Source organism: Silene latifolia, chromosome Y (assembly GCF_048544455.1).
Source record: "Silene latifolia isolate original U9 population chromosome Y, ASM4854445v1, whole genome shotgun sequence".
NCBI classification, from domain to species: Eukaryota; Viridiplantae; Streptophyta; class Magnoliopsida; order Caryophyllales; family Caryophyllaceae; genus Silene; species Silene latifolia.
Genome location: NC_133538.1, coordinates 2,649,015 through 2,666,334, shown reverse-complemented (window position 1 = coordinate 2,666,334; position 17,320 = coordinate 2,649,015). Strand labels below are relative to the sequence as shown.

Genomic DNA, 17,320 nt, shown 5'->3' with positions numbered 1-17,320 from the left:
TCAAAAGAATCGACTCATTAGAATACTATAGTAGCTCTCGCCACGACTAGGCTATATAAATTTGCCAGAACTCTATAAGCGGTCATAAGGCCCGACAAAGTGTTCCTAACAGTCTGCCTATGTGATCGACTAGTCATCTCACATGACTCTATGGCACTTGAATTTGGCATCAATCGCATCACACTCTAGTCACTTCGAAACGTCACCTTATGTAAGTAACTATGGGCGAATACAATGCTAATCCGCCTTCACTTTAACGGGGTTCAATTGTCTCTACAACCCGTTTGGATGTAACAAGGTATAAAGAAAAGATAAAAGACAAATTCGATTATGAACATGAACAAAAACAACACTTTTATTTCATTTCAAAATCTAACATAAACTTGGTACTCGTTTAAGTCCCATGGACGTAACATGTCCATCATGCTTGGCCTGCGATAAGGGCTTGGTGAGCGGATCGGCTATGTTGTCATCCGTCCCAACCTTACAAATCGCAATTTCCTTTCTTTCAATGAAATCTCTTATTACATGATATTTTCTAAGTACATGTCTAGATCTATTACTAGACTTTGGCTCCTTAGCTTGGAAGATCGTCCCACTATTATCACAATAGAGAGTGATAAGATCATTGGCGTTAGGTACTACTCTTAGACCTTCCGTGAATTGCCTGATCCACACAGCTTCCTTGGCAGCTTCTGATGCTACAATGTACTCAGCCTCCATTGTTGAATCGCTTGATTCTGACTTCCTTGAAGCTTCTCCAGCTAACGGCACCACCATTGAGCATGAAAACGAAACCAGCTTGTGATTTCATGTCATCTCTATCCGTTTGAAAATTCGAGTCCGTGTATCCATTAACACGTAGCTCATTGTCTCCTCCAAACACTAAGATAGAATCCTTAGTTCTTCTCAAATACTTAAGGATGTTCTTGACGGCTATCCAGTGACTCTCACCTGGATTTCCGTGATATCTACTCGTCATACTCAAGGCATACGAGACATCAAGACGTGTGCATATCATGGCGTACATGATTGATCCAACAGCGGAAGCATAAGGGATCGTCTTCATGCGTTCAACATCATGGGGTTCAGAGGGAGATTGAGTCTTGCTCAATATAGTCCCAGTTACCATAGGTACCAAACCCCTTTTTGATTTGTCCACGCTGAACCGTCGAAGAATCTTATCAACATAAGATTCTTGACTTAGTGCCAATATCCTCTTGGATCTATCTCTATGGATCCGGATACCTAATATGCGTTGTGCCTCTCCTAAATCCTTCACTTGGAAGTGGTTACCTAGCCACTTCTTAACAGAAGACAACATTGGAATATCATTTCCAATGAGTAGTATGTCATTTACATACAAGATTAGGAACACAACATTGCTCCCACTAAATTTCATGTATAAACATGGTTCCTCAACACTTCGAGTGAAACCATTCTCCTTTATAACATGATTGAATCGATGATTCGAACTTCTAGATGCTTGCTTAAGACCATAAATGAATCTCTTAAGCTTGCACACTTTGTTAGGATTCTTAGAATCAACAAAACCTTCGGGTTGTATCATGTACACCTCCTCTTCTAAATGCCCATTTAGAAAAGCGGTTTTGATATCCATTTGCCATATTTCATAATCATGAAATGAGGCAATCGCTAACAAAATCCGTATGGATCTTAGCATGGCTACGGGGGCGAAGGTCTCATCATAATGGAGACCTTGGACATGGGTAAATCCTTTTGCCACTAGCCTAGCTTTGTAGACATCATCATGTCCTTTTATGCCATTCTTAACTTTGAAAATCTATTTGTATTGAAGAGGTCTTGCCCCTTTGGGCAAATATACCAAGTCCCAAACTTGGTTTTCATGCATAGAATCCATTTCGGACTTCATGGCTTCAAGCCATAAGGAGGAATTTGGACTAGAGATTGCGGCCTTGTAGGTGGCGGGTTCGTCACTTTCTAAAAGCAACACATCGAGTGTTCCATCTTCTTCGATAAGTCCTACATATTGATCGGGATGGCGTATAACACGGCCCATTCTTCGAAGAGGAGGAGAGACAACCGTGTTAGACGACGAAGGAACATCTTCTTGTGTCTCTATCTCGGTTTGTGGCTCTTGAACTTCATCAAGTTCAAAATTTCTCCCACTCTGTCTTTTAGAAATAAAATCCCTTTCTAAGAAGACAGCCTCAGAAGACACAAACATTTTGTTTTCTTGAGGTTTATAGAAGTAATAACCTCGGGTGTTAGAATAGCCTACAAAGGTGCATTTTTCAGATCTTGGGGGTAGCTTATTGTCATTTCTGGTTTTGACATAAGCATTACAACCCCAAATTTTCATGTAGGATAGATTAGGAACTCTTCCTTTCCATATCTCAAATGGAGTTTTCTCGGTGGCTTTAGTGGGAGAATTGTTCAAAGATCTTATTGCGGTTTGAATCGCAAATCCCCAAAACGAGTTTGGTAACTCGGTTTGACTCATCATGGACCGAACCATATCAAGTAGGGTTCGATTTCTCCTTTCGGCAACACCATTGAGTTGTGGTGTTCCGGGTGGAGTAAGTTGTGATATAATACCACGACTTTTCAAGTGTGAATCGAATTCAAGGCTAAGATATTCTCCACCACGATCGGATCGTAGTGCCTTAATCCTTTTGTTCAATTGGTTCTCTACTTCGTTTTGAAATTCTTTGAATTTCTCAAACGCTTCACTTTTATGTTTCATTAAATAGATATACCCATATCTACTCAAGTCATCGGTGAAGGTTATGAAGTAGTCATAATTTCCACGAGCGGTGATACTCATTGGTCCACACACATCGTTATGTATGAGTCCCAATAGTTCACTAGCTCGTGTCCCTTTACCACTAAAAGGATTACGAGTCATTTTGCCAAGAAGGCAATATTCGCATGTACCATATGATTGAAAATCAAATGGTGTAATCACATTAGTCGAAATTAATCTTTTGATGCGATTCTCGTTTATGTGACCTAATCGACAATGCCAAATAAACGATTCATTTGGGTCACTTGATTTGAGTTTCTTTGATTGAATGTTATAGATATCATTAATTGGATTTGAGGCTTCTAAAATGTAAATGCCATTGATGGAAGAAGCTGGGCCTATAACCAAATCATTCCTCGAAATAGTACAACGATTGTTCTTAATGACAAAACAAAATCCATCCATGTCTAGCATAGCGATAGAAATAATGTTTTTAGAGAGTGTAGGCACATAAAAACAATTATGTAAATACAACTCAAATCCATTAGGCAAAGCTAATACATAAGTTCCTTTGGATTCGGCCGCTACTCGAGCTCCATTTCCAAGGCGTAGATCCACATCTCCTTTGCTAAGCCTCTTCACGTCTCTTAAACCCTGTAAATGATTACAAAGGTGAGAACCACAACCGGTATCCAGTACCCATGTCTTAGTGGAAGTATAATTTATATCAATAACATAAATTTCCTTAGGAATTTTACCTTTTGGAACGATGATTCCTTCCCTTATATTTCGCAAATATACGGGACAATTCCTAAGCCAATGTCCCATGCCATAACAATAATGGCACTCATCATCAACTTGCTTGAAGTTTCTCACTTTCTTTCCCTTCTTCTTGAACTTTTTGCCCTTGAAGAAAGAACTTGATTGCTTGAGCTCCCACTAGTTTTGGCATCTTTATCTTCCAGAGACAAAGATCCTATAGATTGTATGAGGCAGTCTTCCTGAGACGGGCTCACACGAGATCTAGTAGTAGTAGGTGGTCTAGTAGAAGTGATGAAGTTAAGGTTTCCATCCGAACCTATCCCAAAATGAAGTTCTCTAGTATTGTCGAGATCATTGTTGGAGCAAACGTTGTCAAAAACATTGTGGTATGACTCAATAGTTATCGGTGCGGTAGCGTTTGATGGATTCATTGTAATGAACTACAAATATGGAGGAAAAGGAAATATTAACATTTGTCTTTTTAAATCATACTTGTAAATAAATTAACAAGATATGAACATTTATATCGTGACCTCTACCCAACTATTATAAATGATTCCAAGACCCAAATTCATATTAACTTAGGCATCGGTAAAGCCGAAAACAAACCTTTATCAATATAACTCGGTGGATTAACCTTTTAATCGATTATACTTTTAGAACTCTTGGTCGATAAATTTACATTAAAATTTATCTTTAGCCCGAGACACATCCGGCAACCGTTGAGAATACTTTCGTTGAGTTCAACCCAAATTTCGAATAAATGTGTCCATGATCCAAACTTACATCAACTTGGGCATCGGTAAAGCCGAAAACAACCCTCATCTTTATAAATTCGGTGGGTAGACATTTATCACCCACTTCCCCTACAGAACAAGGTTTGTACCCCGGTAAAGCCGAGTGCACTCCCTCACGAAATAGGTTTTCATGGTTTCTACTATTTGGTAAGGCTATGTCTCAATTGTTTATTTTTAAGCGAGAGGTCATGTCAATTTATTATCTATCACGTTTTAAGTGAACTAAAGCGGTGAACTACGATAAATCTAATTGACACGGTCGATAAACTCGATTAAAAGACAATGCATGTTTTAGTTATGGCGATTTAGCGATGCATGCAACATATAAATATAATGCAAAACATAAAACAAATCCTAGTATGGCCTTCCTAAAATAGAAAATCTAATTAACTATTACATATTCGGAAACCAACTCCATTGGTCCCTTGAACTTCGGTTATGGCACGCATCTCGAGGTAACACCGTCTTTATGTATCGCATTCTTGAGTGACACCGTCTTCAAGGAACTCCGTAATAATTAAATTACGTAACAAATTACATAATTTCCTATTATACATTTGTAATTAAAATAAAATAAATCTATTAAATTACAAAACGGTGATACGAGATCACAATAAATTACAACCGAATCGATATTCCCATACATTTCGGGTAATACCAATTAAAAACTAAGGCCATACTAAGTAAAATTACATAATTCAAAAAATTACATAAAATAAAATTATGACAATCATAAATAAAATGCAGCATTATAATATGTTTGAACATGCCCAATTTTATGCTAAATTGCCTTTAAGTAGCCAATATCGTATATTTAATGGTTTTTACGGATTTGCGTGATTCAACCTTTTAAAATCACAATAAATTACATAAATTCATATTTATGCATAAGTTAATTACCCTAACCTCTTAGGACTCAAAAATAGTCTCCATTAACTATTTGACTATAATTAACTCATATTTCTTAAAATTGTTCATTAATGGACCTAAAATCACAATAAAAATGCTATAAACTTCAAATAAATCACAAAAATTTCAAATAAAATTGAAAATTGAAATTTAAACTTATGAACATTCTGGAAAAATACCATGATACTCATAATGTTCAAAAAACTTAGGTTAAAATTTCATAAAATTATCGGAAAAACTATGTTGCGGTTTATCGGATTTATAAATTATAATCATAAAAAACATGAGAAAAATTATATTCATCAACTTTTCAATTTTAGATCTGAAACAGATAATAAAATGCAACATGTGACGTTTTTCCTTAGTCATGAAGTATGTTTTAGCAATTATTCACTAATTAAGTCACTATTTATGCTATTTTTCATCAAAAATTCATAAATCATGCATGAAGACTTCATTATAGCCTATTATTTTACATACATCTTGTAAAATTGCATGTGACAACATACTAAATTTCTATGACCGGATTCGAAATTTATCTCATATTAACCTATTTTTTAGTCCGAAAATGACAACATGTGATAACATATCCAAAAATCACTGGAAAATACTAAGTTTAGCTAATTTTAGTCCAAAAATGACATTTTAATCATAAAATCACATTTTTAATGCCATTAATATATAAGATGAACAATAAAAATCCATAAATTAACCAAAATATCCTAAAAACATTTTAGAACCAGAAACTTCAACATGCATAATTTATTTCGTGATATTTCATAATAACACAAATTTACAAGTTTTATATGTTAATCGTATAACTCGGAAAAACTATAACCGATTTGCATGCAAACAACCAAGGCTCTGATACCACTTGTTAGAAATCTATATCTCTTTACTCAACATATTCATATATGTTATAATTTTAATTTAGTCATAAAATTAAAAGATGATCTTATGCATGCAAACTATAAGTAAAATAAGGAAGAAATCTTCATTCTTACATTGATATTTCGGATCAAAGGGCACAAGTAAGATGTCCTTCTTACTTGTTCTTGAGCTCTCCTAAAATGGATGAACAAAGGATTCAAGTATAGAATCCCTCCCAAGGAATAATACCCAAGAAATACTCTTAACAAATTAATATTATTATTACTAGAACAATATTAACTTTTAAATAAAATTGACCCAAAATCTTTATTTATGTTCTCTTATTTTCGGCTAAGAGGAGGAAGAAAAGGGAAGATTTTTATCTCTCTCTAAAAACTCTTATTTTAGATGTCAAAATGAATGAATGAATAATGTTTTTTCAAGAGTAGTCTATAAGCAAAAATAAGACAAAAACTCTTTGCATGGAGGGTGGAAAAATCGGGTATGGGAGGGAGAGAATGGCCAATGCATGCACAATGTGGTCTTCACAAGATTATGTAGGTATGCATGGCTAGTATTAGGCTAACATCATTATGCTTACCACTAACATAATTAACATAATATATACCTAACACTTCCCCATTATTTCGGTCCATTTAGTGTAAAATGGAAAAACCATTTTACACTTTATTTTGTCAATTTGTCACATGTAGCATGTCATGTAAAAATGTTATGTATTTTTAACATATTAAAAATCAACGCATTAATAAAAATACGTCATATACGAAATTGACTTAGTAATTCATAATTATTTGTACCAAAATAATTCACCAATTTTAAATGACAACATCTTGTATTTATAATAATTGTTATAATTATATCAAGATAAAATTACATATTGAAAAAGAGAGAGAAACAAGAGAGAGGAAAAGCTCTAAAAACATGAAAAAATCTGCCTTGGAGTTAGGGTTATGACGGCTATGAAGATTCTCAATAATCGTTTTTCTCCTTTAATTTCATCATCAAAAAATCTTAAAAACACAAATACTGGGTCCGCTGGTAATAGTTCTTCGAAAAATAATGGTAAAGGTGGTAACTTTCAGCGACCTTCAACGGCGGAAGCACGAAAAATGAAGTCTCTCAGGGAGATACATGGAATTCCTGTGCTGGACTTGAGTGAGGCTGTTGGAGCACCGAATGAAGAAGGGTGGCTTCTCAGGCGTGAAGGACGTGATGTCCCAGTTCTTCAGGTGATAGATGAGGAGGAGGAAGTGGAAGATCTTCTCCAATTCTCTGCTGAAGACGTCAAAAATGAGGTAGCCTTCTGGAACAACTCGGTCTTCTGTTACATTTTAGGTGCTAACCCACCATGGGAGGTCATTGAGAATTATGTTTATAGTGTGTGGGATGAGTTTGGCATTGATAGGGTTTCGTTTCTTGATCATGGGATGTTTATTGTCAGATTTACTAAACATGAAAGTAGGGAAGCTCTGTTAAAAGCTGGATATTATTTGTTTGAGAATAAACCAGTTGTTATTAAACCTTGGGTTGAGAATATGGATTTTGTTAAAGATAAGGTTGATGTTGTCCCTGTCTGGGTTAGGTTAGCTGGTATTCCTTTGAAATTTTGGGGGGACTGCTTGCCTAAAATTGCAGGGCTTGTTGGAAAATATGTTCAAAGAGATAAAGATACTCATGATAAGGTTAGACTCAGCTATGCTAGGGTTCTGGTGGAGTTGCAGATGGACCAGAAGTTACCAGACTTTGTCAAGTTTGTGGATGATTGTGGTAATCTGGTTAAGGTGAGGGTTGATTATGAATGGAGACCTGTGTCCTGTGTCAGTTGTAAGGGACTAGGTCATGATGCCTCTCAGTGTAGGAAACCTAAGAAACCCATAGGTAGGAAGCAAGGGGTGGCAGCTGTCAGTAAGAATCAGAGGACACAGATATGGAGAGCAAAAGTTGTGCCTGTGCAGACTACTAGTCAGGCTCCTCCTGTGCTTACTCCTGCGATGTTTCCTCCTCTTGCCAGTGCCAGGTCTACTGTTAAACCTACCCCTGTTAAGAATATTATGAGGTTAAACAGACATGATGACATTGTGGGAGTGAGGCTTTCTGGAAAATTTAGTCAGTATACGTTTATTGATGCTTTGAATAACTCTGTTACTCCTAAGGGGAGGGTAATAGAGAGTGGTAAGGATCCCCCAGGAGCATCAAGTCATGCATAAGATTGGCTTCAGGAATGTGCGGGGTCTAAATGACCTGAATAAAAAGAAGGTGGTAAAGTGGTTTATGCATAATAATGGGGTGGGTTTGTTTGGTCTGCTTGAAACTAAGATCAAACCTAATAGTTTACTTAAGAAAAATACCTCATTGTGTGATGGGTGGAGTGTCACCACAAACTGTAGTTGGCATAAGGGAGGAAGAATATGGATTATGTGGAAACCTACTGTTTTTTAGCTTCATTTTTTGGCCTATGATGCACAATATATCCATATGTTAGTTACTTCCAGGTTGGATGGGAAGCAATTTTACCTCACAATGATTTATGCTCATAATGGGTTGCATGAGAGGGTGAGCTTATGGAATTTTCTGAAGGGTGTGGCCCAATCCTGTACTGAACCTTGGCTATGGATGGGAGATTTTAATACTGTGTTATCTCCTATTGAAAGATTGGGTGGATCAACTACTGATGCTGAGATGGAACATTTTCAAGAGTGTGTGTCACTTTGTTGTATGGAGGACTTAGCTGCTACTGGAGCTTTGTTTACCTGGTCCAATAAGCAGGATCCAGTGGATAGAGTTTACAGTAGGTTGGATAGAGCTTTGGGGAATACTGAGTGGATAGATAAGTTTGGTGATCTTGTTCCTCACTTTCACCCTGAGGGGCTTTTTGATCACTGCCCCTGTACTCTGGTGGATAGGAAGACTGATCTTGGGGGCAAAAGGAGTTTCAAATATTTCAATATGTGGGGTTCTGCTGCTACTTTTCATAGTGATGTTAGTAGTGTGTGTAATAGACAGTTCTAAGGGACTAAAATGTTTGCTGTGGTTAAAAAGTTGAAAGCTCTAAAGCCTGTTCTGAAGCAGCTGAATAAATCTTGCTTTTATGACATAGAGAATAGCACTAGTATTGCTGGTACTGTTTTAGAACACATTCAGAAGGAGTTGGTTCATAAACCTGGTGATGTTGATTTGATTCAACAAGAACTGCAATTGGCTGCTGAATTGAGGGACCTTATCAGTGCTAGAGATAGCTTCTTGACTCAAAAAGCTAAGATTCAGTGGTCTCTTGAGGGTGATCTGCATACATCTTACTTTCATCAGGTTATTAAGAAGAGGAATATGTTGAATAAAGTGTTTCAAATAGAGGACCATCATGGAGTGGTTTGCACTGAAGGGGCTAGCATTCAGGAAGCTTTCTTAGAATATTATCAAGAGCTCCTGGGGACACAGACTGATGTAGCTTGTGTTAATCAATCAGTAGTCAGAAAAGGTAATTGTTGCACTGAGGAACATCTTTCTATTCTTGCAAAGCCTGTTACTGCTGAGGAAGTCAAGCATAACATTCTTAGTATCCCCAAAGATAAGGCCCCTAGGCCTGATGGCTTTAATAGTCAGTTTTACAGGGATGCCTGGGATGTTGTGGGGGATGAGATCTGTTCAGCTATAATGAATTTTTTCAGTACTGGACAATTGTTGGTCCAAGTCAACTCCACTATTATTACCTTAATTCCAAAAGTTGAAAGGCCTACAAGTGTGAAGCACTTTAGACCTATATCTTGTTGCAATGTACTCTACAAGGCTATTTCTAAGATTCTGTGTGAAAGATTGGCACTCATATTGCCAGATCTTATCAATCAAAGTCAGGGTGCATTTGTGAAGGGAAGAAGCATTTTGGAGAATATATTAATTTGCCAGGATTTGGTCAGGTTTTATAATAGGGGTATGGCTTCCCCTAGATGTTTGTTTAAACTGGATTTACAAAAAGCATATGATTCCATTGAATGGAGCTTTTTGGATCAAATGTTAGTTGCCTTGAAGTTTCCTAAGCATTTTAGAAGTTTGGTTATGACTTGTGTTAGTACCACTTCTTATTCACTGAGTTTGAATGGTTCACAGTTCGGTTATTTTAAGGGGAGGAGGGGTTTAAGGCAGGGAGATCCCATTTCTCCATTGTTGTTTTGTGTGTGTATGGAATATCTTTCTAGAGTGATGGATTGTGCTGTTGGTCATTGGTATTTCAGATTTCATCCTCTATGTAAGAGTTTAAAGCTGACACACCTTCTATTTGCTGATGACCTGTTGATGTTCTGTAGAGGGGATGTGAAGTCTATTATGCTAATTCTAAGGGCTTTGTCTACTTTTAGTGCTGCATCTGGGCTTAAAGTAAATGCTGATAAGTCTGAAGTGGTTTTTAATGGGGTCCCTGAGTGGCTAAGGGCTGATATCACCCATATTTCTGGTTTCAAGGAGGGTTCCCTTCCATTTAGATACCTGGGTGTGCCTGTTCAACCTGGTAGACTTACTAGGCATGATTGTCATATTCTGATTGAAAAGATTGTTCAGAAGATCAGGGGAATAGGGGCAAGAAAGATGAGCTATGCGGGTAGGCTTATCCTTATTAAATCTGTGCTCAATACCGGTCCTCCAATTTTCTCATTCCTAAAGGTGTTATTCAAAGAGTTGAAGCTATTTGTCGTAATTTTTTATGGAGCAGTGATGAAGTTTATCATAGGACACCTCTTGTAGCATGGGATAAGGTGTGTTGTTCTAAGCAAGAAGGTGGTCTGGGAATTTATGCAGCAGGGGTGTGGAATATAGCTGTTATTGGAAAACTGGTAAACTGGATATACACTAAGGCAGACAGGCTTTGGGTTTTATGGATAAATCATGTCTATCTGAAAGGAAGTGCATGGACTGATTATCAACCTTCTCTGGATTCTAATTGGAACTGGAGAAACATATGTAAAGTGAGGGATATGTTGGCTGGTGGCTTCCAGGATAACCAGTGGGTGGTTGCCCCAAGGGGTTATTCTGTTAGTTCTGGGTATCATTGGATTAGGGGACCACACCCCCCTGTTCAATGGACTAAGTCTGTGTGGGATAGGTGGAACATCCCTAAGCAGGCGTTTGTTGGTTGGTTGATTCATAGAGAATCTCTCAACACTAGAGCTAAACTGTATCATCTGGGACTGTGTGATTCTGAATTTTGTGTACTCTGTGAAAGGGGAGTGGAAACCCATGCTCATCTTTTTTCAGGGTGTGCTTTTAGTTCTCAGATTTTAATAGCAGTGGAGCAATGGTTACAGTTGCAGTTTTTGGTTCCATGTCAGAATTACTCCAAGTTACAGATTACAATCTGCAACATGGTTAAGTTGGCCTGTTGGTATCACATTTGGATTGAAAGGAATAGATGCAGGCTGGAGCTCAACTTAAGAAGACCTGGTGCAATTGCTAATGCAATTATTGATCAGATGAAAAGCGGACTGAAGCAGCTCGTGCAGTTGCCAGTTTCTAGTAGTGATAGACTATGGCTCAACTGTATAGGAATTGTCATTGATGTTTGATGTAGTTAGTCATTTGTCTTAAGGGTATTAAACTGTCAAAAACTATGTATTGATCGCTTTATTGAATGAATACAAAATGCTCACATTTTACCAAAAAAAAAAAAAATCTTGTATTTATAATAATTTATTCATTCAAATGTAATTGTTTCCTTAAACAATAATTTCATCTAAGTAATAAAACAATTCGATTACTTAGACCGTATCTTATTTAATCAAATTACAATGAGACACGTAAATATTACTTCCAAAATCGTCCGTCAATTTTAAGTAATTTAATTAACACGTATCGTCATACGATCAATTAAATGATCAATTAAGAGTATTATCCTTTAGGAATGACCTAAGGGGGTCAACTGATCACCACCGTCGCACGATAGTAATGTCAAACTCTAGTCAGCCTATCATTACCGATATGTGTGGACCAGTTGACAGTAAAATATTACTTCCTAATTGTATTCTTTAAGATGAGACTTAAACATGTGATTATCATGATCGACAGTTGTGATCGCATTATTGTCGGAGGACACATATTCCAACAAAATCCTGCATATATCAGCAGCAACATATATCAGCACCGGCATAAATCACAGCTGGGTTCATCAGAACTCAATAGATTCAATTCAACCACAATAGCAGCATCATATATACTTACAATTTGATCACTTTACATGCACTAAGATTCCTAAAACTATGCATCCCCCTAGCTCTATCTACAAAGATCATTCCCTAACTTCAACAAAAAATTTACTAAGCTGATCTAAGCTCTAAGTATCTTGCATTTAGTCTTCATTGCAATGTTCTAAGACGTATTTGCCCAACAAATCCCTTACCTCGTCTATTTGGTGCCTTTTGTACTCAGGTACTTGTGGCGCGTTGATTACATACTGCGGAAAAAACAAAGACAAGACATTATTGATTGACAGCAGCATTAGTGTTGTTCATTAGTGTAACAACATACATCATTCAGCATAGCAACACCATGGCATAGCAGCAAGCAAGACAACATCAGCTCTAATTTAAAAAAAGTAATAAACACATTATTAAATTACTAATCTTTTTTGGAATAAGGATATATCTTCGCATAATAACCTCCAACATGAACCGACAAACGTATTATCCACATTGTATGCTATCCGGCTGGAGAGGGACCTATTATTACATAAAAAACGAAGAGACGAGAAGGCCCATATCAGAATCTTGCACTTTATGTATTGTATTTGCGCACGTATTATTATTAAAGACAGATTTTTGCACTTAAGGTATTGTATTTGAGCACGTACCCCTGTTATCGTAATAAAAGTAGGGCCATCATCAGAATCTTTCGTGGGTTGATCCTCGTTAGCTCTTTTCTTCTCAAAGGCCATTTTTTTATAAAAAAAAGGAGGCAGAAACTCATATTTTTGGGGCAAAAATGAGCTTTTTGCTATAAATAAAAATTGAAACTTAATGTTATTATAAATAAATCAGTATTATAAACTTACTTAATAATCAAGCCTTTAAAGGTCTCGTTTGGTTCTCTATGCAAAGAGTCCAACCAAAAAACTTTCTTCTTGGTCGGCATGATGGCTGCTAGCACCCAATGACTCCTACATCAAGAGACATCATCATTATTAACAAGTACTTATATTAGTTATGAAAATGCAATTGGAGGTGGAATCATAATATTAATTTGTTTATTACCCGATTTCATTATAAGGGGCAAATATGAGCTTTTTGTTTGTCGCCAATTCCCGAGCAATATAATCCACCCGATCTTCGTACGGAATCAACGCGTTATGAATAGATAAAATATAAGGGCACAGGAATCCGTATTGATCACATGGAATCTAGTTCTCGGGGATCACTCTCAATTTCAAGAACCTACATTATTACGGTATTAATTCCGGTATTTAATACACAATCTAGTCAGAATATTAGAATATGAAATGATTTATTAAGAAACTTACTTCATCCAAACAAATAGGTGTTGGACATCAATCTCGTCAAGGCCAGCCCAAATGGCTAGCAGCTCCCATGACAGAATTGCTTCGCGCTCAATCTCTAAAATATCCTAATCGAGCGAAATAATTATCAATTGCTCATTTTCTATGAGACGGCTAGCCTCCAAATACAGTTTCCTCATCGTCAGCGTTCTTACTTTTAGCATGAATTGGCTCCCAGAAAAATTAGTGGAGTTTATACTCCTAACATCTTTAGGTGCGGGGAAATAATGCTTTTCTCTTTTTTTGCTACTACCACCAGCCTATACATGTAGGTAAATAAAATAATAAAAAATCCAAAGGTAACATATCCTAGTTGGAGTAATAAAAATAAAAGAGTACTTAACTAAATACATCATCAACCTGCTCTTTCAATGATGAGGCAGTAGTAGGTATGTCTGGGGACTAAGGCTTATCCGTCTTTTTTGTCCCCTACACAAAATTTCCATGCTTTTTAGAAATACAGAAAAAATATAAATAAAGGGAGGTTTTTAAAAAAATGGAGAAGTTAATTAAATACCTCATCAAGTTGTTGTTTCGACGAGGTAGTTGGCATGTCTGGGGACTTAGGCTTATGCGGCTTATCCGTTTTTTTTTTCCCTACAAAAAAAAAATAACATATAAATTTAACATATAAAAATTTAACATATAAAGGTATTTTTTCTAACCCCAACTGTGGAGACGAACGAGCCAGGAAGATGTGAGATTCAGGCCATTCGATGAAACTTCCAACCGCATCTGCCAGAATGGTAATTCTGTCACAAACTGGGACGGGCAGTTGAAATTTTTCATGGCCTTCTAAGACTTGAGTTATCTCCACTTTTCTATGATTCGGCAAAAGTTTTTCGCCATGAACCAATAAAGTTTCCGCTGATTTGGTGGGAAAGTCTACGAGACCCCGACCAACACGCACAAGTTTCGCGGATTTAGGGTCAGCATACCTTCCTGTTTACGGCCTGAAGAATACACATACATTATATATTATATCCCAAAATTTAATAGAACTCATATAAATTTCACTAATTAAAGACTTCATGCATACCTTGCCAAAAACTGTGAACTGATTTGAAGGGGATGTATGCTGTTGTTTTCCATTAGCCGTCTTCTCAAGTTGCATCCCCTGATTATTGTCAGTTGTGGCGGTTAACTCAAGTTGCATCTCCTTTTCAGACTCATTTACCTAATAAAATTAACCAATGGCACGATGTTAGACGTTATAGCATTAGAGCTGGCAGGGAACACACCCCCTGATCTTACCCAAAAAAAAGGAATGAAAAATAAGGAAGTCATATATTTACCTTACCGACTTTAGTTGTTACAACTTCAGAAGCAGTAGGTACCTGATCTTTCTGAATCTCGTTGACCGATACTTCCTTCTCATGTATTGCCAAGGTAGTAGTGTTCTCGGCCTCTTGACCAATCTGTTGTACCTTAACCCCTTTTATGACATCCTCTATCATCTTCAATTCTTCTTCGGAAGGCTTGCCTCCAGAATTCATCTTTAGTATCATGGATGCCAACAACTGAACCTGCGTGCCAAGAATGTAATGTTTTAGCAATTTGTTTAAAACAATAACATGTGAACTTAAATGAAAATAATAGAATAAATGGTACCATGTCAGCCTTCTCAGCCTTAGCCTTCCTTTTCTTCTTTTTCGGGGCAGTTGTCCCATAATATTTTGTGACTCCAACCTGTAACGGGATGCCCCTCAATCGACCGGGATGTTCTGGTCGGCCGATCGCTCTAGCAAGAACGTCATCACGACCATTGGGAGTGAATTTCCCTTCTTCTACCTCCTTCTTCTACCGTCTCCTATAATATATTAAATAAACTTCAAATTATATTTGTGACTAAAATAATAAAGTTAGTAATGAACTCGTCTTAACAAAATAATACTTACTATGTTGGCCAACACTTCCTGATGATATTTGTCACACGGCCGGGATCTTTTAGGCCTGTGCCCTTCTTTATAAGTTACATGCCGATTCAAGTCGATCACTCTCTTTGCCACCTACACATTAACATGGTAACAATTATATATATAAATGTGTATCAAGTCCAAGTGTGATTAAAAAATCAAATAAACAGGGGGATGCATGCTACTTACGAGTTGGTCTTCTATCAAACTGTAACCGCCTCGAGAACCATACCATTTCCTCTTATTGCATGAAATGTTAGCACAATTTCTTTTGCTAACGGCCTTCAAATTATATAAGAGATCAAGTAGATTAGATAATAAAAGGATTATAGAGAACTCATTAATTAAAAAAATGATAGGTAAATCATTAAAAGGCAAGGATATTTAACCTCAAACTTCTCACTAGTTCGAATCGCTTTGAAAAGATCCCATTGTTCCTGAGTGATGGTGGGACACTTGTTTGACGGTGGGCTCTTACGCATCTTCCCCGTTTCCTTGTCCAAATACAACCAATACTTACCAACGTCACACTTCTACTGCCTGAAGACACTCCCTACCTTCTGTATTAAATATTTATCATAGCATTCGGCAATATCAAAGGCTTCCTTTATACGATCCAAGAATAACTGCGCCAATTTTGGATTCAAATTCCTAATTTTATCTAAATGGATAGGCACAAACTGTCTTGTACAACATCCAATCCAAGTGGATAAATACTTCGCATTTGGACCAGTAGGGAAACCCTTCGCATTCCATGTTATTTTAAGCGGCTGTTTAGCCGCTATAGCTGCAAGGGCTGCATGGCACTTCGTAGCACCCCTCTCACCAGGCTTATTATCCCCAGGCTTATTATTCTTTTGACTTCTTATCCGTTTTTCACCCATGATAATCCTAAAACCCTAAATATGAATGAAATAGGAAATGAACAACGACATGCAGAGTATCTAAAACCCTAAAGAGGAATGAAAATTTAAAACAACAATTTGAGCTTCTAAAATCCTAAAACCCTAATAAGAGGAATGAAGTAGATGATGCGGGATGATAAAGATAACAAAGAAGACGAAAAACAAAAAAGATGATCTTAAAACCCTAATGACGAAACACAAAAGTGAACATATCTGATGATGATGATGATAAAGAGAACGAGCAGGATGATAAGGGAAGGCAACGGAATTTGGGCGTCGGAAACTGGGCGACGGCCGGCAACGAGAATGTAGAAAGCGGGGGAGAGAGAATAAACTCAGGATACAAACGGTTGAACTGATGTTGTGTGTGTTTGTGTGGTATGCTGTATACCTGTATGTGTTTGTAAATTAGCTTTTTATAAAGACAAACTATTAACAACGGGTCCTTAAAACAAAACCATTGTGATATTTTAATAACAACGGGTCAATAAAAGTCAACCATTGTCATAACTTTATTACAACGGTTAAAATATACCCGTTGTAATATATTTTCACCCAATTTGCGCCAAAATCAAATATGTCTAAAAAAAGCAATGACAATGGGTAGAAGTATTACAGCCGTTGTTGAAAGTAATAACAACGGGTAGTGTCAATATAACCGTTGTTATTGTTTAACATTTTTTTTTTAAAAAAAATTACTGTAATTGCATTACAGTCCAAACCTGTAACAATACAGCAGCATAACAACTTTAATCACCAATTTCAATAATAGCATCCACATCTAATAATAAGATCAAGAAAATAAGACAACACCACCAGCATGCATATACTGCATATCTGCATGATTTACCATGCCATGCAAATTTGGGAATCTTTAACAA

At 36.8% G+C, this 17,320-nt stretch overlaps 2 protein-coding genes across 2 annotated transcripts; both read left to right on the top strand.

Annotated features, from left to right (window-relative positions):
- Positions 1–8,607: 8,607 nt before the first annotated feature.
- On the top strand, positions 8,608–9,096 carry LOC141626386 (uncharacterized). Its single transcript, XM_074440236.1, has one exon. It carries the CDS (start codon positions 8,608–8,610, stop codon positions 9,094–9,096), a length of 489 nt encoding a protein of 162 aa, XP_074296337.1.
- A 9-nt stretch (positions 9,097–9,105) lies between these two features.
- On the top strand, positions 9,106–11,636 carry LOC141626381 (uncharacterized). The gene is made up of 2 exons (XM_074440232.1): positions 9,106–10,675; positions 10,738–11,636. Exons 1-2 carry the CDS (start codon positions 9,106–9,108, stop codon positions 11,634–11,636), a joined length of 2,469 nt encoding a protein of 822 aa, XP_074296333.1.
- Positions 11,637–17,320: the final 5,684 nt, after the last annotated feature.